The 25,348-nt window shown below is 40.0% G+C and overlaps 1 protein-coding gene across 4 annotated transcripts in view; it reads left to right on the forward strand.

Moving 5' to 3' along the window:
- The window catches only part of shank2b (SH3 and multiple ankyrin repeat domains 2b), a 299,877-nt gene that overhangs the window by 207,220 nt on the left and 67,309 nt on the right, over nt 1-25,348 (forward strand). For all 4 annotated transcript variants that reach the window (XM_084920616.1, XM_084920699.1, XM_084920777.1 and 1 more), the window contains 3 exons: nt 9,062-9,143; nt 18,711-18,793; nt 21,313-21,437. In XM_084920616.1, coding sequence (XP_084776742.1) covers nt 9,062-9,143; nt 18,711-18,793; nt 21,313-21,437 — 290 coding nt within the window. The remainder of the gene's footprint in view (nt 1-9,061; nt 9,144-18,710; nt 18,794-21,312; nt 21,438-25,348) is intronic.

Below are 25,348 nucleotides of genomic sequence, written 5' to 3' on the forward strand. Positions count from 1 at the left end.
ACATTGTGAGCGATTAAGTCAGATTAACTGAAGAATGCTGGTTAATTTAACTGTTTTCTTTTAAAACATTATTGTCCAAGAGTGACATCTGCTGCCATTTTGTCATTTTTTTGTCAAAGTCTTGGTGAGACAAGCTTCAGTGACCTTTTTGCTCAGCAGCTGTAGAACTCTCCCATGCATTCAATTTATGCCCAGTTTCTTTCTTATTAGATGTTCTTCTTGGATAAGTTGCTCCTGGACTTATTTTGGTGGACAGGCAACTCGTGGGAAAGTTCACCACTATTCCAAGTTTTCTCCATTTAGGAATATTGTCTGGTGTCTTTGTTTCTCAGATGATTTTTTTAGATTGTTGTATGAAGTGTTGCTTTTGAGACCTTTCAGCCTCCTTCATTTTGTCAGACAGCTTTTATTTAAGTGATTTCTTGACATAACGGGTCTGACAATAATGACACACGAGTACAGGTAGTGAAACGGAGCTCAGCTTTCCCAAAAGGCCAAAGTAACTCCTTTTTCACATAAGGCCAGTTAGGTTTGGATACATTTTTTTTTCTTTTAATAAATTGGTAGTACTTTATAATAATGTCACACTATTACGCATTATTAAGGCATTAGAAAGTGCTTAATTCATCATTTTTATATTAATTTATTACTTTGGGTGCCATTTATAAATACAGCTATACTGTTCTGATTATGATTATTACTAGCAGTGATGTAGTATCAGTGATAGCAACACATAGTGTAACAGTAACAGATGGATAAACGTATCTGTATTTATACATTCCCTAAAACCTTACTAACACTAATAGTGTGACATAATTAAAGGGGTCACCAGTATATGAAATCATAATTTTGTATTTGTTTTGGCCAATCTTTGTCTAATATAACATTTTTTTTTTTTTGATGATCTGAAACATTTAAATCTGACAAATACGTAAAAAACTGGCTGCAGTATTTTGTTTTGAATATATGAGGGTTGAAATGAGAATGTAATCTTTCTCCATCTATCCTCTGTGACGCCACTCAACTGGTTGCTATTATGTTGTTGTTTTGTTGCTTTGCTTTTTAGGTATCAGACTAATAAAAGGTTACAATTCCAACCAAACTGAAGCTCAAACCTCTGAATGACTGATAAAATTTGTCAGTTCCATTTAAAATCGCCCCAAACACCACCAACACGGTACATGGGTCCAGTTCATTGACTGAAGTTGGCAGTGACGAAGTCAGACATCAAACACCTAACTGTGCCAGCACACCAAACCTGAAGCCTAAATGCTAAATCATAGTTACAGTGGTAGAGGTGGTGAGTGAAATTCTAGTATTAAATAGCAGATATTAGATTTCAGCACACTTTAAGTTTTGTTGAGAAACTGTTAAACCTCAACAACTTTGCAGTATTTTCTGGATTACAGACCCCTGAAAACATCTGCACAAATGAATGAACTAAATGGGTAACTGGCAAACTGGTAAATGATAACTTTGGAAAAACCTCCCTGAAGAGATCATTCTGTCATCTTTTCAAGCATGTTTTAAAAACTCTAAGAGCTCTGAGTCTTAAATATTTGTCTGCTTTGTATTTAGTAACAGTCTGACAAGTTTACGGGCCTCTGGAAACATGCAATACAATTAAAAGACCTGAAATAGAGTGCAGAGTCATTCACAACTGGGCTTTATTTTAAAATCAGGTGCGATGTGCTCCTTTTTTCATATCCAGGCAAACTCCCAGCTCCTGCGTTTGAGCGCTTGCAAGGGTTTTTGCTTAAGTGCACTAAAGACGACAATACACAGTCACAGGATGTGCAAGAAGTGCCAGATGGATGATGGTGATTATATAAAAACGCAAAGTGAAATCACAAATCAAATCACATAATCTGAGAGAAAGCAAACTCTTTAAGTCAACAGCTTAAAACAGGGACTTCCCCTGTAATTCCATGTCACAGTGTAGGTAATGATGCTGTCACCAAATAAAGCTGTGCTGAGTCTCTTTGGATAAATGTGCCAATTCCCCCGTCTCATTTTCACATTCCTACCTCACAGACTAGGTTCAGAAAAAGAAAACATTTGCAAAAACAGCTTACGGAAAAACAATATAAATGTAGTCAAGGAAAAAGATGTTTTCTGTTCTTAATGGTAATGCACAAGCACGCATTAATACACACACACACACACACACCATCTCTTGATCTGTGGCCATAGAAACCAGCTGGCCCGAGTCACACAGCAGTTGCTATGGAGTGTGACTATGTTATAGATTTGCTCCTCCCTCTTTCTCTGCTTTCCTCCATGATTTTTTTTCTTAACACTGCTTTATTGATCTGCCTCTTTCTTTTCTGTATAAACACTGTTAATCTGTTATCAGCCAATCACCTACTTCAAGCCACATTTTCCCTCTTCCAATTTGACAATGTGGACATAAAGTCGGGGGGGGGGGGTGTTCCTGTAAAAATGGCAAGATCTAAGCCGGATCAGAGGAGATGGAGTTTCTGTGAAAGTGTGACAGCTGGTGTGAGAGAGAGTGTGTGAAGGAAGGAAAGAGAGAGAGAGAGAGAAGGGGGAGGAGACGCTGCTGAGAGAGTAAGACAGCTTTACTCAAGCCTGTGTGTCCACAATACTTCTTTTTTAAATCAAGCTCTTTTAAAGCTCTTTTTCAACACCATTTTCTAAAGTCCACTAAAGTAGAGTGTAGAGGCTAATGCACACCTTCCACAAGTGTGAATATGGGTAATAGACCTGACAGAGAAAGCATTTCTAACAGGATTTCTTACAAGGTTTGTGTTTCTTAATGATAGCATTCGATAAAATGTTTCCTGTTTTATCTTCTGTGCCTCCACTATGTAACACACTGCTTTTGAATTTCTACATTTACCGGTCAGCTCTTATATTAGTGCATGTATTAGCCAATATTGCCACCCTCTGGAACTCCAGAAAATATATTTTTTAAACTGTAGCCTGTATGTGCTGCCTGCTGTGCACTGCTTTTAGTTCTAATGTATTGCAAACAAAAAAATGTTAACTGAACTTGAAAAGTTAAGAAAGCTTGCTGCCTTCATATAGTTAAGTGAACTTAAAGGCCTTAAAGAACTTAAAGTTGTTATAATTTTCATATTTTTATTACTATCTAAAGTACTTATTCAGACACCTGAACTATATTCAGTTAATTTCTCATTGACTTCTACAAGATTAAGTGGATTTAAAAATAACAAGGTAATATGAACCTTTTTGTGATACGTGATACATTTATGGCAATTACCCTCTTCAAATATGTATTCGAAACTTTCACCACCGCAGGGCAGCACTTTACCAGAAAATATTAATGTTGCTGCCCACCCCTGTAGTAAGAAACAAGATAGAGTTGACACGATACTAGAATGTCAAACCTGGGAAAATACTAATGTGCAATTTTGATTCAACTCAATTCAGTTTACTTTTATTTATATAGCACCAAAACACAACAACAGTTACCTCAAGGTGCTTAATATTGTAAGGCAAAGAATCACAATAATACAGAGAAACCCCGGCAATCAAACGACCTACTTTGAACAAGCACCTTTTGTAAAAGGGAAGAAACCTCCAGGCTTAGGAAAAGGCGGCCATCTGCCCTGACCAGGTGGGGGTGAGCGGAGAGAGACGGGACAAGACACACGCTGTGGAAGAGAACCAGAGATGAATAATATCTCATAATTGAATGCAGAGTGGTGACTTAACACATGAGAGAGGATAAAGGTGGGAGAAGGAGAAACATTCAGTGCATCATGGAAAGCTCCTAGAAGCCTTGTTGTAACTAAGGGAGGATTCAGGGTCACCTGATCCAGCCCTAACTATATGCTTTATTACAAAGGAAAGTCTTAAGCCTAATCTTAAAAGTAGAGAGAGTATCTGTCTCCTGAATTTAAGCTGGGAGCTGGTTTCAGAGAAGAGGGGCCTGAAAGCTGAAGCCTCCCATACTACTTTTAAATAGCCTAGGAACGGTGGTATGATACAATAAGGTCTTCAAGATGAGATGGACGGTCCCTGAATATTCAAGACCTTGTATGTGAGGAGAAGGATTTTAAATTTGCTACTGGATGTAACCAGTGAAGCTGAGCCATTATAAGGAGAAATCTGCTCTCTTTCTGTCCCCTGTCAGCATTCTCACAGAAGCATTTTGGGTCAACTGAAAGCTTTTCAGGGAGTTTTTAGGACATCCTGATAATAATGAATTACAGTCGTCCAGCCTTGAAGTAATAAATGCATGAACTAGTTTTTCAGCGTCACTCTGAGACAGGATATTTCTAACTTTAGAGATGTTGTGCAAATGGAAGAAATAATTAAGAAGCAGAAAGTTGGCGGCCATCCAGGTCTTTATGTCTTTAAGACATTCCTGCAGTTTAACTAATTGCTGTGTGTTATCTGGCTTCATGGATAGATAGAGCTGGGTGTCATCAGCAGTGAAAATTTATGCTATGTCTTCTAATGATGCTGCCTAAGGGAAGCATGTATAATGTAAACAGAATTGGTCCTAGCACTGAACCCTGTGGAACTCCATAATTAACCTCAGTGTGTGAAGAGGACTCTCCATTTACATGCACAAACTGGAGTCTATTAGATAGATATGATACAAACCACTGCAGTGCAGTACCTGTAATACCTACAGCATGTTCTAATCGCTCTAATAGGATATTATGGTCGACAGTATCGAACGCTGCACTGAGGTCTAGCAGGACAAGCACAGAGATGAGTCCACTGTCAGAGGCCATAAGAAGATCATTTGTAACCTTCACTAAAGCTGTTTCTGTGCTGTGATGAGCTCTGAAACCTGACTGAAACTCTTCAAATAAACCATTCCTCTGCAGATGATCTGTTAGCTGTGTGACAACTACTCTTTCAAGGATGTTTGATATGAAAGGAAGGTTGGAGATTGGCCTATAATTAGCTAAGACTGCTGGGTCTAGAGATGCTTTTTGAGTAAAGGTTTAACTACAGCCAGCTTGAAGGCCTGTGGTACATAGCCGATTATTAGAGATAGTTGATCATATTTAAGATTGAAGCATTAATTAATGGCAGGACTTCTTTGAGCAGTTTTGTAGGAATGGGGTCTAAAAGACACGTTGATGGTTTGGAGGAAGTAATTATTGAAGTTAACTCAGAAAGATCAATTGGAGAAAAAGAGTCTAACTTAACATCAATGGTACTAAGAGTAGCTGTAGATAATATTACATCTGTGGGATGATTATTGGTAATTTTTTCTCTAATGATAAAATTTTTATTTGTGAAGAAGTTCATGAAGTCATTACTAGTTAACGTTAAAGGGATGGTTGGCTCAACAGAGCTCTGACTGTTTGTCAGCCTGGCTACAGAGCTGAAGAGAAACCTGGGGTTGTTCTTATTTTCTTCAATCAGCGATGAATAGTAAGATGTTCTGGCTTTGCGGAGGGCTTTTGATTTTCAAGATTCAAGATTCAAGAAGTCCTCCATGGTGCATATATAAGTATATAAAAGATATATCTCCAAGAGATATAAAACTAGAAATTACAAATAAATAACACGCTAAATGTTGGTAAAAATAAGGGATAAAAAGGTACTAATTACTAACTATACAATACTAACTGTACAATAAACAGAGGTTCAAGTTATTTTCAGGATATTATAGACGAGACATGACAAAGACATGTGCAAGATGCAAAATGGGCAAAATGTGTAGTATAGTTTAGATGTGTGTTCATTAACTAATTGACTGAGTGTGCAATTTTGACCCTATCCCTGTCCTAACACCAAGAAAAGCAATAGTGAAGAAGTCATATTCAAATAACTTAACTTGTTAAGTTTCAACAATTTGTTCCAGTTATAGGTTTGATTTAATATAATACATATTTAAGATTAATAACTTAATTATTGTAAATTATGAAAAAAGTATTTAAAAAATGACTTTGGATAAATTATGGTATTAGTTATGTTACAATAAAGAAGATGTGAAAACAGTACTAACAATGAAAAATTAAACCTGTCACTTCCTGCATTTTAAAGCTAAATTCACAGCTACAACAAAACAAGAAACACAAATTATTATTAAAGTAGAAAAAACAAAGTTTAACATCTTGTCCACATCTCCCTGCAGACTCTGGGGGTGGCTGTAAATGGCCTGTATTTGTATAGCGCTTTACTAGTCCCTAAGGACCCCAAAGCGCTTTACACATCCAGTCATCCACCCATTCACACACACATTCACACACTGGTGATGGCTGCTACATGTATAGCTGTAGCTCAGGTGGTAGAGCTACTAACCGGAAGGTTGGTGGTTCGATGCCAGGCTCCACCAATCTGCATGCCAAATATCCTTGGGCAAGATACTAACTCCATGTTACTCTCCGATGCAGCCGTATGAATGTTAGACAGTAAGCACTTAACAGTTTAGAAAACAGTGCTTGTGTGAATGGGTGAATGAATTAGTTGTGTAAAGCGCTTCGAGTGCTCAGATAGAGTAGAAAAGCGCTATATGAGGACCAGTCCATTTACCTTTACTCTCTTTCATCCATCACTCACAGCCAACACTCGTCATCAGGACTAAAACTCTCTTCTCTGGCTGTCCTCTGTATTTTACTCTTTATTTGCTAGAACGTTCTCCACACTCTGGACTCTATGCACAGTTCAGGTAAAGCTTCCCCACTGCTCTGTACAGCCAGCAGCACACCCAGGTCTCCATGTTTCCATGCAGTAATTGTGGCTCATGTCTCAGAATTAAATGCAGGACGTGTTCAGCCTGCAATAATTACTCCGCTTTTATCTCACTAAGGTCCAAGCTACTACGTTAATGATAACAGCTGGCTGATGTGGCTGTCGGGTAATTGCTAATAGTTAAATGGTGTTCACGTGCGCGCTGGCCAGGTTAGCATGTGTGATAGCTGGTTAATACTTCAGTGTTTTTGAAATGGGAGCTTTACTGAACTGAAATTCCACCTAAAGTGTTGTTCAGTTGTATGGACATTAACTACTTCATCTGCTAGTGAGGAGACGAGAGTCTGTCTGCATGTGCTGTGTGAAGTTGTATGCCAGCTGAAAGGAACCAACATGCCACTGTTGGTATCTTAAATTGATATCATTTGTTAGCATCAATGAATATCTGAGTACAGATTTTCTGGACAGACCTACAGTGCAATATTTGGTCAGAGATCCTCACTTCACAGTTTGATAGACAGATATACAGGACCAATTAAGCTAAATACATAAAGTGGCACGGTGGTTAGCACTGTTTCCACACAGAAAGGTCTCAACAACTCCACCATCTGGTCTGTACCCTTCTGTGTGGACTTTGCATGTTCTCCCTTTGTCTGCGTGGGTTTTCTCCAAGTACTCTGGCTTCCTCCTACAGTCCAAAGACATGCAGTTAGTGGGGTCAGGGTAATTCCTGATTCTAAAATGCCCATAGATGTGAACGTGAATGCAAATGTCTGTCTCTCTGCGTTAGCCCTGTAACAGACTGGCGACCTGTCCCAGGTGTACCCTGGGATAGCTGGGATTTTAACTGATTTGCCTCTTTCTTATGAATACTGCTTGCTTATTGTATTTATGTGGTGTTATATACGTATATCCAACATACAGAGACCTCCTGTGACCCTGTGAATTATGATAGTGTATCTACTAGCAAGAAGGAGCATAGTTGATCAGACATCGCTGACTATTTTCTATAATCTATTACCAACTGGAATTGTTTACTCTTAAATCTTACTGTCACCTTAATGAAAGAATTGTATTCTGTAATCTTGTATTTTCCCACAAGTCATTTTTGTGATTTAAAAAAAATGAATTAAAGTAAATCTATAATTTGTTGGAGAAAAATACAGTGGATTGTAAATCGAGTAATCAATATCAAACTTCCAAATTAGGAGGTTTTACAAACTCTTAGGAATTACAGTCTTTATACTGTATGAAGTGCAATTTCAGAGGTTAAAAAGTAAATTACACAATTTAATGAAAGGTGAAAGTGTGTAGTTCTGTACTTGTAGCTCAGTTGATCGATCAAAACTGCAAACATTGTGTTGTTGTGCAGAAAATTATAGACCTCGCAGTATTTTTTTGTTTTAAAGGTGAAGATATTCCCAACCTGAGTCAGATTGTTTTTAACAATAGCCAGTTATTATTGGATTTTTAAAGGATTTTTCTAGTATGGCAACCCTGTTCTCACTCCCGAGGCGTAATATAGTGAAGATTTGTCCCGAGGTTTAAGGTGACCTTCTGCGTTCTTATGCTATGCACCAGGTTATGGATGAAATCCAGTAGAATGACGCTCCCACGGTAATACACGACCATGTATTCCAGCCCTAACCCTAACATTATCCTTAACCCTAACCAGCACTTTAATGACGTTACATAGTGTTTTCCAAAGCGATATCAAAGCGGGATTCATTGCAAACGGTTTTCATGTTCACTCATTTTTCTCGTAATATAGGGACGTGCTGGGTCCTGGGAAGCGTAATATACCAACGATTTGTCACCTAGCGTAAAATGTTATGCTTTGGGAGTGGGAACATGTTGGGGTAACCCATCTGTTATAAACTATGTAATGTAATCTAAATACTTCTGGATTCCCTTGAAATGCATCGGTGCATTTGTGTCAGAGAAGTTAAAACCATTAGTTAATATCAAGGTTTCACAGGAAGGTCAATACGTAATCAAAGTCTAGTCAAATAATCTTGACAAAGTAACTTTTCTCTAATTACACAAATTTAACATTGAATCCATGCTGATTATGCTTTTTGCACTTGTTCTCTGGAGTATTATGACATACCCCAGTGTCTCTATCAGTGCATGAAACTGTCATGAAGATGAGCTTATTTAACTTTTTTGGGTCATCTTGTTGTATTTACATGTTTATATGTGACTGAACGAGATGGTGTGATGTTTCTTTTAAGAACACATTCCAACCAAATACAGGTGACTACATTCATATTTGCTGCTCTGCTGTTGTTTTAGAGGATGCAGGGCTTATTGTGCCATATTTTAAGTGCCACTCTCCTAACAGCTGTCACTGATTTGTAAACTGCTATGAATGGTATCTGGGTATTGATCTTGTTCTGCTGTAAATTGGCAGATTCCCGAGCAGACCGTGCTGACAGACGGAAGCTCTTCAGGCACTACACTGTGGGCTCCTATGACAGCTTTGATGCTTCAAGGTAAGAAGTCACATTTAAAAAAACAAGCTAAAAAATCCATGGATGTGTCAACTTGCTTCATACTTTTTGGTATTATGGATTATACCAAAAAGTCAAGAACACTTTGGCAAAGCTCCCATTTAATCTTTTGCATGATGTTTCTGTCTCTTTCAGAAAGCTTGTTGTCATCTCTTGAGTGAAACAAAATCTCTTTATATTAATGTAGCATCCAAATTCTGTGTTGTCAATTTAAGAAATACAAGTTATGCCAACTTAATTTATTTATACTAACTTATTAGGCTCCAGTGAAGCTATGTAGCCGAATGGAGTCCAGCAGTGGTATGAAACAGGACAGCACCAGAAGTCTAGACAGTGGTAGTAGCAAAGGTGAAGCTGGTGGAGACTTGGAAGAAGATGTATAATTCACCAGGATGAGGTGGAGGGGTGTAGGAGGAAAGTGGCACAAATAAGAGTCTGAAACACAGAATGACAGAAGAGCACTGACATTTAAAGTACACAGGACATCAGCTGACTGGCTCATAGAGACAGAAAATGATTGGGCCAAAGCGGTGATGACAGAATGAAAGTTGGCAGTGCGGGAAAATGATGAATAGTATGATATGATGAGTATAATGAACACAATACACAGGAATCCAGCCACATGAGTGAAACCAGCCACACCTTACTAATACACACTGAACTCGTGCATAAGCTTCAATGTAAGGCGTAGCTATGGCCATCTACTAATTGGAAAGTTGGTGGTTCGATCCCTGGCTGCTCAAGTCTGCATGTCAAAGTATCTTTGGGCAAAATACTGAACCCCCAGTTACTCCTTATGCGCTCGTTGGAGTTTAAATGTAAAAAATGTGTGTGTGACTGGCTGAATGAGACATGATCGATAATGTGCCTTGAGTCTTGCATAGAAAAGCACAATAGAAGAGCCAGTCCATTTACCATTTGGCAAATTATGCAATAAATACAGTTCAAAAGTTGCCCAGACTTTTTTGTAGACAGTGCACTTGTCCACCATGTCTGTATAGGTTTCAGAGGTTGTAGTTTCTGTCATACTCACAGTTACAGGCTTAATTCATTTATTATGTGACACTGTCCTTTAAAAAAGTTCGGGTTAGACTATGAGGACATATTTACATTGTGTTTTGAAAGACAGACATTTTAGTTTTGGTCACAACTAAAAAAAATGCTTGTTGAATTAATATTTGAACAAATGCCCACTGACTGGAAATCAATAATCACTACAGGATTCTCACTCATGGTGGTCTATTATAGTTAAACCTATACACTGTACCTGATACCACAAGCACTGCAGCATAAATGAATTATGAATTTTAATTCACTGTTTGCCATTACAGAAGCAACACCTCAGTATAAAAAGTAAACTCACTAATAAACAAATGTCATTATTTGTATTTACAGTGTATGGACAAATCTTCAGTAAGCTCTGGATAGAAAACTTCATTTTGTTCTTCAGAGAAAAGCAAATCCATAGTAGCAAAAATGGAATCAGCATGCAACCGTGTCCTTTCAGCTAAATGAAAAGTTCTGTGTAATGGTACCTGACATCGAATCCCAAGGTTTTTACCATCTTGTCTCCTTTACTCGTCTCTCCTGTCACATCTACTTCAAGATAAGGTTTGTTAGGAATGAAGAAAGATGTACACTTCCATGTTTGTGTTTGTGTGTGAGAGAGAGCCAGACAGAGAAAGAGGGCTTGATATGCTTTGCGGGAACTTTGAACATCAATTTTTTAAACAGTCAATCCTACGGGTGAGCTGAATGTCCTCGCAGAGATGTGGCTCATCCATCCAAGCAGAACATATGCAGTGATATAAATTGCTACGTGGAAACAACCAACAATATGTATCAAAGATTAAACTATGTCAGTCTGTCCAGGAGGAAAAGCTACAGGAGATGCAGATTGACTGAGGAGTAAAGACAATCACATTTTTCTGAATTGAACACAAAATAAAATCAATGCATCAATAAGAGATGAATAGTCTGTCATATAATGTGGATGTCATGCTTTAAAGTAGATAGAACTTAAATGCAAACAAAGAAAAGCTATTCATTTCAGTTCTGTTTTATTTCTATAGCGCCAATTCACAATTTTAAGATATTTTATATTTTAAAGATGCTTCAGTGTTTTTTATTTATTCATAAATCTAAAGCACATAATGAGAGCAAATATCACTGATGCTTCTTGTTTTGGTTTTATTATTATTATTATCCATCCATCCATTCGCTTCCTCCTTTTCAGGGTTGGGGGCGCTGGAGCCTATCCCAGCTTTCATAGGGCGAGAGGCGGGGTACACCCTGGACAGGTCGCCAGTCTGAGACAGACAACCATTCACTCCCGCATTCACACCTATGGGCAATTTGGATTAACCAATTAACCTATCCCCACTTATTATTATCATTATTATTATTATTATTATTTATCAGTTATTTTATAAAAAGCAAAGAGTTTCAAATAATTCTAGTGACTGTAACCACTAGACACTAGTTTTAAATTGCTACATAAAGACATGTTGGAATGTCTGTGCTGATGAAGCTGTGAAGGACACAATGACATTTCTCTCATTGCTCTGCTCGATTTCCTCTGGCACGATTTAGTGAACATGCCGATGGATTTTTTTCCCCCCAATATGGGTCAAGGTGAATCATGTCTACACCGCAGTGATGAAGACCAGTTGGCCATGGCAAAGACTGAAGGCCCATGTGACATTTAAGTCCAATGGAAATCTTAAATTAAACTTTAACCTGAATATCGATGGAGCTTTGACAGCTTTTGTGCTCACTAATGGAACAAACTGTGTCATAACTAATATTTTTCTCAACCTCGACGATTGGCGTGTTGCACTTTTTCCCTTTTGTTGGAAGATTGACTTTTCTAAGGCACTCAGTCCTTCTGGGCTTGTTAAAAATTCATATTTGTTTTTTAACTGGCAGAGGGGGCTGATAAATTCCGTATGAGGCAGGAAGAGTTTTCTTGGTCTGTGTGTTTTTGGACAGAAAGAAGGTGCCACACTGCTCAAACTAAGCTGAAGGTAGCACTAAAGCATGACTGGCAGCCTGAATAGTATAATGCAGGTATTCTATAAAACCCTAGTAAAAAGAAAACATATCAAATGTTAAATCTGAGTCCTTTCTTACATTTGAATCCATCCATATGTTTTCAATAAGTTACGATCTGAAAGCTTTAAAAACTGGGGGAACAGCTCGCAGTTAATTAGATTATTTGGCAACAGCTCAGTAACATGTTTGGCTATAAAAAGAATCCCATCCCAGAAATGATTCACCACTATGTGTAAAATGGTTCAGCAATTAAAGGTTCAGTCACACTAGAATAAAAGCAATATGGCAAATTCGTACAAGAAATACAGAGACATATGACTATCAAGATTTTACACATATTATGGCAATTTTTCCATTACAGAAATAATTATTTCATGTCCAAAATATCAAAGGCAGCACATCAAAATGTTAAAAAGTAAATCTAGCAATATACCTAAAACAGGATTTGTAATTTATAAAATGTGGAGGTGAAGAGTAGTCATGGGCATGCAGGGACATTTCAGGTTGTGTCATTGTGTCATCATACAGATCTTTACATCATCAAAGAAGGAGTCCCCTACACCAAAGAGAGACACAGCGACACTGGCTTTGCAATTACTTATTATCAGCAGGTTAGACATGCGACCCTACCGTCTCCGTAGAGCTAGCAGTCTGAACAACAATGACAGCTGGTTGTAAGCTAACATTTTGCCAGCTAGTGTCAAACTTTTCCTCTTACAGTATGTAAGTAAGGTATGATTCGAACATCAAATGAGTTTTTTTCACTAAGCATCAGAGTCAAACAAAGTTGCATCCACTTCCAAGATATTGGCTAACAGTGGCTAACGCTAGCTAATAGCAGCAAAACAGCAGTTCCACCAACAGAAAAGTTTAGCATATTCTCAAAAACTCGCTGTGATTGGTCACCAAACCATATCGGATTGCTTTACAAGCATTACAATGATGTTTTTATTGCTGTATTTCACCATTTTTGATACCATAATCCACAGGTACTCTCTTCTTCCACTCCATTACTCTTCAAATCTGAAATGTAAACAGGAAATCGCTCCTTGCTGATAAAGACTGCAATGGAATTGGAGTAGAAAGAAAGCCAGATGTCAGATGCATCAACTCTTGGCTGTCTAAAATAGAACGCTGATGATGCTGGTGCCCAAAGAGTCAATTTCACAGTCATATGTCACAGATGATAATGCACAAAGTAATGAAATGATGACTAGGAGTACACGCCCACATATTCTAACCACCATGAGCTTACATCATTTTCTCCAGCAGCCATCAGTCATGTAAGGAAACAACTTATTGCTGTGCTCTTTAGCCAGAACTCCAAACCCCAATAAAAAGTTTCATGTAGACAGCAGAAGAGCGATATCATAGCATAACATATAGAGCCTCTCATGCTGACTATAAATACATCATTGCCTCCCACAGTCCAGACCAAGGCAGCGTTCTCACTGGGGTAAGCCAGCACTTTATCCCATACATCCTGGGGAGCGTGTCGCACACCCGTTATCTCCCACTCTGTTTTGATAAAACAGCCTCAGCCTGATGTCCCCCTCTCATTAACTATCGAATAGGACACTTCCTGTCAGGCCCTTTCCCGTACCCTGCTGTGCTGACCTATTGAAATGTCCACCGTGTAAGATTTAGGTGATCATGGTGTGATTACCAGTGACCGCCTACTTTAGGCTGGAGGGTGTCTGCAAGTGAGTGAGCAAGTGTAAGGGAATGCTGGGAGATAACCTTCAGTATGTCAGCAGTGCCGGCCTCCTTCCTATCCAGACAGATTGCGTTGCTAAGGGAACTGTTGCTAGGATGGCACTAGCTCCTCTCTCTCCTTCTTTGTTCTCCCTTCTCTCTCCCTCTCTCTTTTCCTTCTCTCTCTCATCCCACATGTCTATTCACTGTAATCCTTGTGCCTAATATAAGCTGAATGATGCACTTTCAACAAACACCTCAGGCTGGAGAAGCAAACTTGGCCTTTTACTTGGACCTCTCCCCAGCCAGTTTCATGGTCAGTTCTGCTTGGCACCTCAGATAATGCTGGTCAGTCTCACCACAGCAGGCTCGGCCACGATCACTGCAGGGAATGAGAGGTTGAATGTTGCATGCATATAGAAAAAGAACAAAATAGTTGTAGTTAATATATGCAGAGCTGAGGAGAAGATGTCTGATTAGACCGTTTACTTAAAGGGGTGCCTCTGTATTTGGAGCAATCCTGCTGTTTTTGTGGAGATGCTGCATTGCCTTGTAGAGGATTCCTCAAACACAAGTGCAGTGTAACAGTTTAGGTTAGGACTAGCAATCATAGCTGACGCTGATGCTAAACATTGCAGATATAGATATATGCATATCAAACACCATTTGCAGTATGACTGCACTAGACATTTAGCATTGCCATTAATTAGCAAAAAGAACAGAGGATTTCAGTAGAATATCAACCTACTAGTACATCATTTGACCACAGCATTAAAACTACATGCCTAATATTGTCTGGGTACCTCTTGGACCATCAAAACCTCTCCGAGTTATCGGTTCAGAACGTTTGATGGTTTCCTCTGCACTATGACTTCACAGCAAGAAATATCTGGGTTTGAACCCACTGGTCAGCTTCGGCCTTTCTGTGTGGACTTTGCATGTTCTATCTTTTCTGGCTTGGGTTTTCTCCCACAGTCCAAAGACATGTACATGTTAAATTAATTTGTGATTGTAATGATGCTGTGGATGTGAGAATTTGTGGTTGTCAGTCTCTTTGTAGCCCTGTGGTGAGCTGGTGACGTGTCCAGGGCGTATCTGCAAACAAACTGGACTTTGAAGGTCAAGTGTGCAAAGATTTCTCAGCACAACACCGCATAATATCAAGCTGACCAATATAATTCACTTCACCTCTCAGTAGTTTCACTGATGTGGCTGATGAGTGTAGCCTTATGCTACAGAGTCATTTTAAGAAAGGACTATTAAACACTATTAATCCATGTGTTTATGAAATCAGCCATTTAAGCAAAGTCTGGACTTAGCTACAGATTTGCAAGGCTAGATCAACAAAGGAAGAGAAGGTCCGACATTAAGATAACCTTTCTGAAAAAGTTACTTTTTTCACTCAGAGGAGTTGTTGCATGTTAAAAAAAACATTTATATACAATCAATTTTTTAACATGCAAAAAGGGGGAGGATCCCCCACTTTATGGGTGAACACGCTTTTAAAATTGTAGTCTCATGCACCTCTGTGTGCAGATTACCACAACCATGGCCTCACTGAGGAGTACTCTAAAGGACAAAGCACATAGCTTATAATACTTCATGCTTGTTTCTTTTAACTTCTATTTCAAGCTATTCAGCTGACAAGTAGGGGAGACTCAGAGCAACTGCAACTTTTTTTCTTTTTTCTTTTTTTTTTACAGTGTACATGTACACTCACTGGCCATTTTGTTAGGTACACCTGTTTTGGTCCTTGTTAATGCAAATATATATGTCAGCCAATCACATGGCAGGAACCCGGTTCATTTATGCATGTAGACATGGTCAAGATGAACTGCTAAAGTACAAACTGACCATCAGAATTGGGAACAAAGGTGGCTGAAGTGACTGTGGCATGATTGTGCATGCCAGGTGAACTGGTCTGAGCATTTCAGAACCTGCTGCTCATCTACTTGGATCCCACACAAACATCTCAAAGTTTTCTAAAAAAGAAGAGCAGTAGTTCTCTTAGTGAGTATGGCGTGTTGATGTTAGAGGTTAGAATGGCTCATTCTAAAAAGATAATGAGACAAAAGTAACTCAAATAACCACAAGGGAGCATCAATTAAATGCCACAGCCAACCCGAGTATCGATGCTGACCATGTTCATTCCGTCACGACCACAGTGCACCAATCTTCTGATTGCTGCTTCCAACAGGAGATTGTCACAAAGCTCATATAATTCCAAACTGGTTTCTTGAACCAGTTTGAAATTCTTGACAATGAGAGATTTCTGTCATGTATGTGGAGCAACTGGGAGAGTCGGTGGATTGATTCCCCGGCTATTCTAGTCTGCATGTCGAGGCAAAATACTAAATCCTGAGTTACCCCAGGTGCATCCATCAGAGTGTGAGTGTGTTGTCAGTGTTGGACAAAGTGCTAAGGTACAGGAAGTGTACCTTAGCACTGTACCTTGTGTGTAACTGAGGGAACGAGGCTTAAGGCAACAATTGTTGTGATTTGGTGCTTTTTAACTAAAATTGAATTGAACTGAATTTTAAAAATTGTTCAGTTACGTGTAGGAAAGCACTATAATAATACTTGTTTTGCAAATTCTATACTAAATTGTAGTCAGCGATCATAACTGCAGTTTCTTCAGATTTGTGTTATTCTGCAGTGAATGTGAAATTTTCCCTTTTATCATAGGAGAGTATATGAAACTAATTTGATCCAATAATACAACAAAAATCAAAACACATCATTGCACTGACATGAGAAAAGGATAAGATAACAGGATTTAGGGGAATCTTCTTATATTTAATTTTATATGTTTTGTTCATCATTAGCAATCCAGATAATAAGTTTTTGTTTTGATCAAAAAGTGTTGAATAAATGCTATTTTATGATCTGTTTTCTTGGTTGATTCCGTATGGGGATAGTTCAGGCAATCAACAATAACTGGCCCGCAGACCATTTTAATACACCCCTTGAAAAAAGAAAGAAAAAATAAACAAAGAGCTTTTTATTCATAACTGTCAATGGAAATAACTATACTGACAAATGAGTACGTAGTGCCGTTTAGCCTAATATTCCACCTATGTGCACCAACAGATCCTTTCCCTTATGAATTACACCTGGGTCTTTAGTGACCAGTAAACAACACCAGTCATTATACCCCAGACTCTGATGATTTTGCAAAGATATTGCATTAAAACATTCATTCTTAATGTATTTATTAATGCGCTAGCTTAAACAGGCTTAATATTATCCCAGACCTTTCTTCACTCACTTGATGTACAGTGCTGTGAAAAAGTATTTATGCCTTCCTGAGTTTCTACTTTTTGTATACACATTAAATAGATTTTAATATCAGACAAAGATGACCTGAGTATCTGCAAAATGTAGTTTCTGAATGATGATTTCAGTTTTACTAACCACACTCAGGTCTGATTACTGCCAGACCTGTCGATTGAAGAAATCACTTAAATAAAAGATCTCAAAAAGCAACACATGGTGCAGAGATTTAAAGAAACAATGCAGATAGAAATGGTTACAAAGTCATTTCTAAAGCTTTAAGACCAACAAACCACAGGGAGGGCGTCTATGGAGAAAACCTGGAACAGGAGTGGCCAAAGTTACAACCAAAGTGCATTCATGTTGATTCAGGAGGTCAAGAAAAAGCCCAAAACATCATCGAAAGAACTTCACGTCTCACTTGTTTCAATGAAGTCAGTGAAAGATAAGAAAGACACTGGGCAAAAATGGCATTCATGGTTTATAACCGTGGCCAGAAAGAACACAAAGGCACAAATAAAACATCTTAATGATTTTTAAGTAGTCCCAGTACATCTCGGAGCAAATCCTTTCCCCAGGACTGCACCACTAACTCAGACTGACTTCATACAAAGATCAGGATCTGAGCAGCTCTTAGACAAATGACTTTCAAACAAACAAACATTCAACTTTATTCATTCAGTCATCAGTGTTTGTTACTGCTCTGATTATAAAAACTGTTCCCGGTGTCCCCTTAAGTCGCTGTTGTTGTTTTTAAATTAAGATGTGATTCTAATAAAGCGCTGTATAAAACTGATCCGATCCTCGACCTCCGCTGGGTCATCAATCAGTGAGTCCGCCGTCACCGCCTCACTGCTGCTGCCCCCCTCCCTCCCCACCAACCTGTCGGGTGCAGCGCGCAGCACACCTAGACATCTCTCCGTCCACAGCGTGGCTCCCTCCCTCCCTCTCTGTCTCTCTCTCTCTCTCTCGCTTTCGCTCCCTCCACCTCCCAACCCGGGCAGCTCCAGCCTTCCTTCCCGCCTCATGATGAGCCGTTAGAGGCTATCACCACCAGCCTGATGTCGCGTCTCCTCGGCGGCGCAGCACTCCCGCACGCCGGGTCAGAGCCTCCTCCTTCTCCTCCTCCTCCTGCGCAACGGGAGCAGCAGCGGAGGTAACCGCGCCATCGACCAGGAGAAGCGGACAGGGAGCGACTGCGGCGGGGAGAGGGCAGGGAGGCGCTTCTCGTGCGTCGTCTACCCCCGGTTTGTGTTTCTGCTGTTTTTTTCTCGGAGATGATGTCGCCGGGCTCCCGGGGCCGCTGTCATACCGTTTGATAGAGACAGAGGCCGACAAGAGGAGGAGGGAGGAGGAGGCAGCGGTGGTGGTGGTGGTGGTGGGGTGGGGTCAGGGTTGCCCTGCCCTGCCCTGGCCGGACTAGCGCTCCACCAGCAGTATGAACCTCCACTCGGGCAGGGCGTCCGTGGCCATGCTGCGGATGATGGGTTGTGCTAACGGGCGCTCTGCTCGGCATCTCCTCCACAGTGACTGCGTGGTGGACGAGAAGACGGTGGTGCTGCAGAAAAAGGAGAATGAGGGATTTGGCTTCGTCCTGCGTGGGGCAAAAGGTAGGAGCATTTATCGACTTAGCTACTTTTTGTGATTGTTATTCGGATCTGTTCTCCCTTTCTCCCCAAACCGTCATCCTTCCTTATAAGTATCAACACTAGAAGTCATCAACACTGACATGCCTCATGAAACTATTCACCAATATATGTCAATTTGCATTTAAATTTCAAGTTTAAGCCTTCTCACTCAGAGGCGTGTGTCTGCGTGACACTACAAAAACATGCAGATAAGTTCCACTAGAAATATACTTATAGAAACTTTAATGCACATAAGGAGTGATTGCACATAAGTCTGCCTACATTTTAATGTCTTTTCATGCATGCTGCAGAGGTCTATGAACATCTGTAACAACATCTGTAACAACATCAGACTGAAGGCCTTTTTTATTCTTTTTTTTGGTTAAGTAAGTCTGCGTGTAGCCGTCTTTGTTGTGTCCGCCATCCTTCACCTGTTTCCACCACACCAGGAGTTGTTGTGATAAGAGTGGCCTACCCATGCAGTTTGCCGTTTCACCAGGCCGTAAGATTGGCACTAAAAATAGCCAGTTTGAGCTGCTGCATCGGTTTCTATGACGATTCTCGCCATGTCATAATCCACGTTTGCATTCTACAACTGTGCGCCGCTGCTCCATTGGTCTACACCATGGTTACTGTCGAGAGGTAAATTTAGTATGTTCATGTTTTTTTAAGGCACATACAGAGAGAGGGGGAGAAAAAGGAGAGGGACTGACATGAAGGGAGAGGAAAGAGGGATTTGGCTTGAAAAACAAGAGGAATGTTCTAGTCATCCTAACACACACTGCTATCACCCCGGGGGAACTGACCCAGCCGAGCTTATCCTGCACTGCACGGGGTGAACAGGCATACACAAACTCACAAACATGCGCTGATGCTCGAGCTGTCACATAAGCTCACATCCTCTTTTGTGCTCTGCAGTTCAGCCTCTCTCTTCTCTCTCCCTTGCGCTCGCTGTCTCTCGTCCTCCTCTGTCACTGTGTCACACACAGACAGACACCTAAAGAAACACAGTCATCACAATCATGCAAATCCCCTCATAAGTGCTGTGCAGGGTGAGTTATAGGAAACGTCACTTGTCACCGCTGCTTTCTCTCAGTCCAGTATTTTCTAACCTCCCTTCCTGCCACAGAGGGAGCGTGTGCCGCGGCTGCGTGTGATGAAAGTGATAGTAGAGTACAGGAGAGATGGTAAACTTTTCTTAAAACGAGGGATGCATTTTTTGCCACTTTATTCCTGAGAAACAAAGAATTTTACGAATTTGCTTTATTATTAAAATTAATGAACAAGTCTTGCTCACACAGAGACTTGACATGGGGAGTATGGCCAGACTATATTAATAGTAGTATATGTTGTGCTTTATGTTGCTTTCTTATCATAAGCCTGAGAGAATGACACAAAAGCTTTAGCACGGAATAATCTCCTTATTCGTACTTTGTTCAGCCACTACTAACCATCTAGCTTCCTGACTCCTGCTTCCCTACCGGCAGGCTGACCGAGTCGCTATTGTGCTGGTCCTTGATGTCATTCACCTGCCTTTCAAGAACGTTTCTCGCCCCCCTCCACTGCTATGGACTGCAGCTGGTGATAATAATCGAGGTCACAGCAGACCTCCAGGGCAGAGCAAGAACTGCTCCTGAGCTGTGCAGTGAAATGGAGAGTCATTTTAAACTGTTGCAGCTGGTAAAAGTGGTTCACATGCTACTATGCTGAGCTCAAGCAGGCTGCAAAGCAGGACAAATGCCTACATGCAAGGCAGTTTTTCCTTCCCACTGTCGCCAGGTGCTAGCTCATAGGGGGAGTCATCTGATTGTTATTGTAGGGTCTCACAGTGTAAGGCGGGGGCAACTGTTGTTATGATTTGTCACTGTATAAATAAACCTGAACTGAGTTAATTCTCTGGGTAAAACTGTTTTAAAGTCCATCAAACTGTCAGTTTTGCTGCTTCATGGTCTTAAAAGAATTTTAAATCCTTAGCTGACATATACAAACCCGTTTGTAATGAATATGTAAAAAGCTAAGACTCTGGGTCCAGCTCATGGTAGCCAGGAAGTAACTTTGGGCACACGTGAACGTTGGGTGAAGCTAAAATCCCCCTTTTAATTCTGCCATGGGAGCATTCATGCTTTAATCATACCAATTATTGCTAACCCTCTAGTCAAACCATGACAGTATTAACAGGGCAAATTAAACACTCTGATAGACTGTGTGGTTGTTCATCTGCTGCTGTGTATTTTGTAGCTTGCAGAACTGAATGTAACAAATGGGTTACATTCAGTTTAAATGTTTTACAGGTTTTTATACTACGCTAGGGTTAATCTGCCCGTGCACAGAGAATTAACGGACATTTTAAAGTCAGGTTTTAAAAAGGTTTTACGTCTTAGATTCATTGTGTCATTGTGTTAACATATACCTGTTTGTTTAGATCTTGTCCCTTTTTAAAACTGCTTTCTTGCATTGTGCCTTATTTTATGGGACCACGCTCTTTTCTCTTTGATGTCCAGCGGATACGCCCATTGAGGAGTTTACTCCCACACCTGCCTTTCCAGCCCTGCAGTACCTGGAGTCTGTGGATGAGGGAGGAGTGGCATGGCAAGCAGGACTTAGGACGGGGGACTTCCTCATCGAAGTAAGAGCTGCTGCAATTATTAAATCATTTTGCTGTTCCTGCGTATGCAAGTCTGTGACCGAGCGTTGGTCAGACACATTCATGGAGCTGAAGTTTCTGGACGAGTTTCATAAAAGTGGAGTTTTGCTTAGTAACACGGGTTGAAAATGTTGGTTTTGTTGTGTGGTTTTTGGTGCATTTTACCTCAGTGCTCCTGGTTACTTGTCATGTTGGCAGTGGGACATGCTACCCTTCTTATAAAAGGGTTTGCGTACACTCAGAGCTCGCTGTGTTTATGTGTGAATAAGCAAAGCGTGTACAGCATGTGCTGCATTCATCTTTTTGTCCCCTCATGTGACTGGGCTTATTCAGCAAACTCTTCTGAATGAAAATTTGGCTTGATCGTGCAGACGTTTTCAATAAGACCTCACTCTGTTTGAAAGTGTTTGGGAGCCACTTTACTGTGAAATCATCAGTTTGCATGCAATTAGACCGACAGCTGACTCCTGCCACTTTTGATTGGGATGGTGACTTATGGAGTGAAACATTTTGTCGTCTGGTGAGTGTAGACATTGTCATGGGATTAACAGAGCACTGAGTGAGTCTTAAGGCCTGTCCTTCCTGTTTAGTGCCACTGAGCCACGCCTGAATGACACGGGACTGATGCCAGCATGTGAATCCACAACATGTTTGCTTTGTGCAATCCTTGATGAAATATAAAATATACAGACAACATTAACTGCATGTATCAGTTTAGAAGTGTTGCTTGAAGCAGCCAGCACAGACATTCATGTGTTGGGTCTTTTTTTGTTGGGATTTGTTTGGAAACAATATTTTGAATTGTTACACTGTTTAAGTTTTTTCTCCCTTGTCTGTGGTGCAAGTCAGCAGCTGTACGATGCATCATTATATTCCTGCACTTGGGGTTGTAACAGATGCAGAGGGTCACTGAGAGTATATTTGGCCTGATTAAGAGCCTGGTGCATGATGTATAACATGAAACAGTATCTGTTTGTCCTCCATAAGGTGTGATATTACTGCGAGTTGTCAGAGCATTTTTCACCAACTTTAAAAACACCAGGTTAGCTTTGATTAGGTCTATAGTGACCCTATCGAGTTGATATTTACACATGTTGCTGACTGGATTGCCTGTCCCAGAACTGTATCAAGCACTCAAATATGATATGGAAATGCATTTCATTTGATTTGACTTCCAGTACAGGGTTAGGCTTTTTCTTCCACTACCCTCAACACACCAGACATTTATGTCCCTTTAAGAAATATTCCTGTCTTTGGTTGAAAAGTGAAATGTGGTGGTTTTAGGGCATAACAGAGAGATGAATTCAGCCCAATTTCAACCATTCACCAGAATCCCACTGAGCAATTTTCCATGTAACAAAAAACAAACAAAAAATGTTAACTTCAAATATGAAAATCCAGCAGATCCTGTTATTGTTTTAAAAATGCTACATGCTACAATTTGTTGATGTTGTTCAAGCTGTAGCCTCTGTTTCCTGTTCTAGCTGAAAGGATTGGGACCTGGTGTGGTCTTTTTTTGCTTTAAGCTTCAATGTGTTGTGTGTTTAGTGATGCACGTCTGAATACTTTAGTTGTAACGAGGTTTTATTTGAATTACCGGCGCCTTCCTTTTAGCTCAAAGAAGTCAGGCTGTTCTCCTCTGCCATCTCTGTACACTGTGTAAACCATAAAGATGGTTATGTGGGAAAATACCAGTAACTCAGTAGTTTCTGAAATATTCAGACCAGCCCATCTGACTCCAGTAACCTTGACATTAGGGCTGCCACAAACGATTATTTTGATAGTCGACTAGTCACCGATTATTTCTGCGATTAGTCGACTAATCAGGTCATGCGTCCATTGGACGTACAACGTACAGCTTATTGCACCAGCAGCATCTGCTCTTATATAACTATCATTAGCTTACAGCTTTAAGTGTTTAAGGTATGTGCTAACTAAAAATAAAGACAATGTAGTGGCGGCACTCCATCTCTATTTCACTCTTCCGTACCACCTTTAGGAGTCAGTCCGGCAACATGCATTTGAAACACGAGCAAGTCCAGGTATTTTTCTTGCAAAAAATATGTTTATTGAAACTTTTAATTTACATGGCAAGACTCGGTCAAAAAACTGTGTTGCTTCCAGCTTATCCGACTCCCCAACTATGTAATTACAGTGTGCCGGAAGCCCAAAATACTAAAAAGCGCATTAGAATGTCGCACTTCTATATTCTATACCTTTAACAAACAGTATTTTGAAATCAACTAGAAATTATATTCTAAACATCAAACATATATATTTCTCCTCTAATTATTTTACCAGTACCAATAAAATAAACCTTTAATTGGCTCTTACAGACAAGATGATAGTTTATTAAACTTTAATGAAATTTGCAGATTGTTTCGGTTTAATAAACTCCTTGCTATCTAAAATATAACAAGACACCGGGGTATATTCTCGAGCATCTCACACTTCTGATGATCAGTTGTCTGCTTGACGTTTATTCAGCTGTGTAAAAACTATAACTTTAATCTCAGCCAAACCGATTTACTCAGGAACAAATAAAATACTGAAAAAAAAGGCAAACACTAACATTTTGAAGTTATCTAAGTGACTTATATATATTTAAGCTGAGTAGCGAAAGACGGCGGTGGGTTTGAAAACGATTTGCCGGGAGTCCGGTGTTCTCACGGCTCTAGTGAGCCTTGCTCCCAGCTAGCTATCGAGCTAGTGGGTAACAGACGTCTCCGAAAACGTCGGAGCGCTTTTGAAAATATTTGGTGTCTTGATAAACTGAGCAGATATTTGAGGTTTACACAGCTACATTCTCGCCTGAAAATATGTTAAACGTTTATTTTGTGACCCAGAAAGAATAATAAGCTGCTGCTTCTGGGACACAGCTTCTTCTTCTTCTTCTTCGGGGTTTAACGGCAGCTGGCATCCTTGTACATGCAGTGCTGCCATCTTCTGTTTCAGTCCGTTATTACACTCTTAAATCCTACTACTTATTCCTGCGTCTTTTGTGATCTTACAAAGCTTCAAACGACGCGTCGACTATTAAATCAGTCGTCGACGACTTTGATAGTCGGCGTAATCGTGACTAGTCGACTAATCGTGGCAGCCCTACTTGACATGTTCAAAGTCACTTAAATCTCATTTCTTCCCTGTTTTGGTGCTCAGTTTGAACTTCAGCAAGTTGACTTGACCATGTCTAGATCCATAAACACATACATTGCTCCCATGTGATTGGTCCATTTCATATTTGGGTAATGAGCAGGTGAACAGGTGTGGCTACTGAAGCAGTCGGTAAATGTATTTTAGCAAAACAATTATTTGATCCCTGCTGTATTTGTAGGTTTGCTCGCTAGCAGAGAAATTAAAACCAGCTTAATTTTAATGGCAAGTGGCAGAATATCAAAAACAAACAAACAAAAGAAACATGAAGGTTATAACATGATTTGCAAGTCACTGAGTAAAATATTTGGTCTCAAGCAAAACATGACTTAGCACTTGGTGGAGAAAACCTTGTTGGTGAGCACAGATGTAAGAAGTTTCTTGTAGTTAGCAGTAAAACAGCCCCAAAGCATGATGTTTCCACCTCCACACGTGACTGTGGGGATGGTGTTCTTTTATGCCAAAGAAATCGATTTTGGTTTCATTTGACCACCTGACCTCAGGTCATTGGTTTAATATGGACCCAATGAAGAGAAGCCAGTTTAGGAGAATATGCTCTCTCTCTCTCAGTACTTTAATTAAAGCATTCAGGGAGTTTTTACGACATCCTGATAATAACGAATTACCACAATTGAGCCTAGAAGTAATAAATGCATGAACTAGTTTTTCAGCATCACTCAGTGACAGGATGCTTCTCATTTAAGAGATACTGCTCAAATGAAAGAAAGCAGTCCTACATA

This window comes from Perissodus microlepis, chromosome 1 (assembly GCF_051167445.1).
Source record: "Perissodus microlepis isolate ML-2025 ecotype Zambia chromosome 1, ASM5116744v1, whole genome shotgun sequence".
Taxonomy (NCBI): domain Eukaryota; kingdom Metazoa; phylum Chordata; class Actinopteri; order Cichliformes; family Cichlidae; genus Perissodus; species Perissodus microlepis.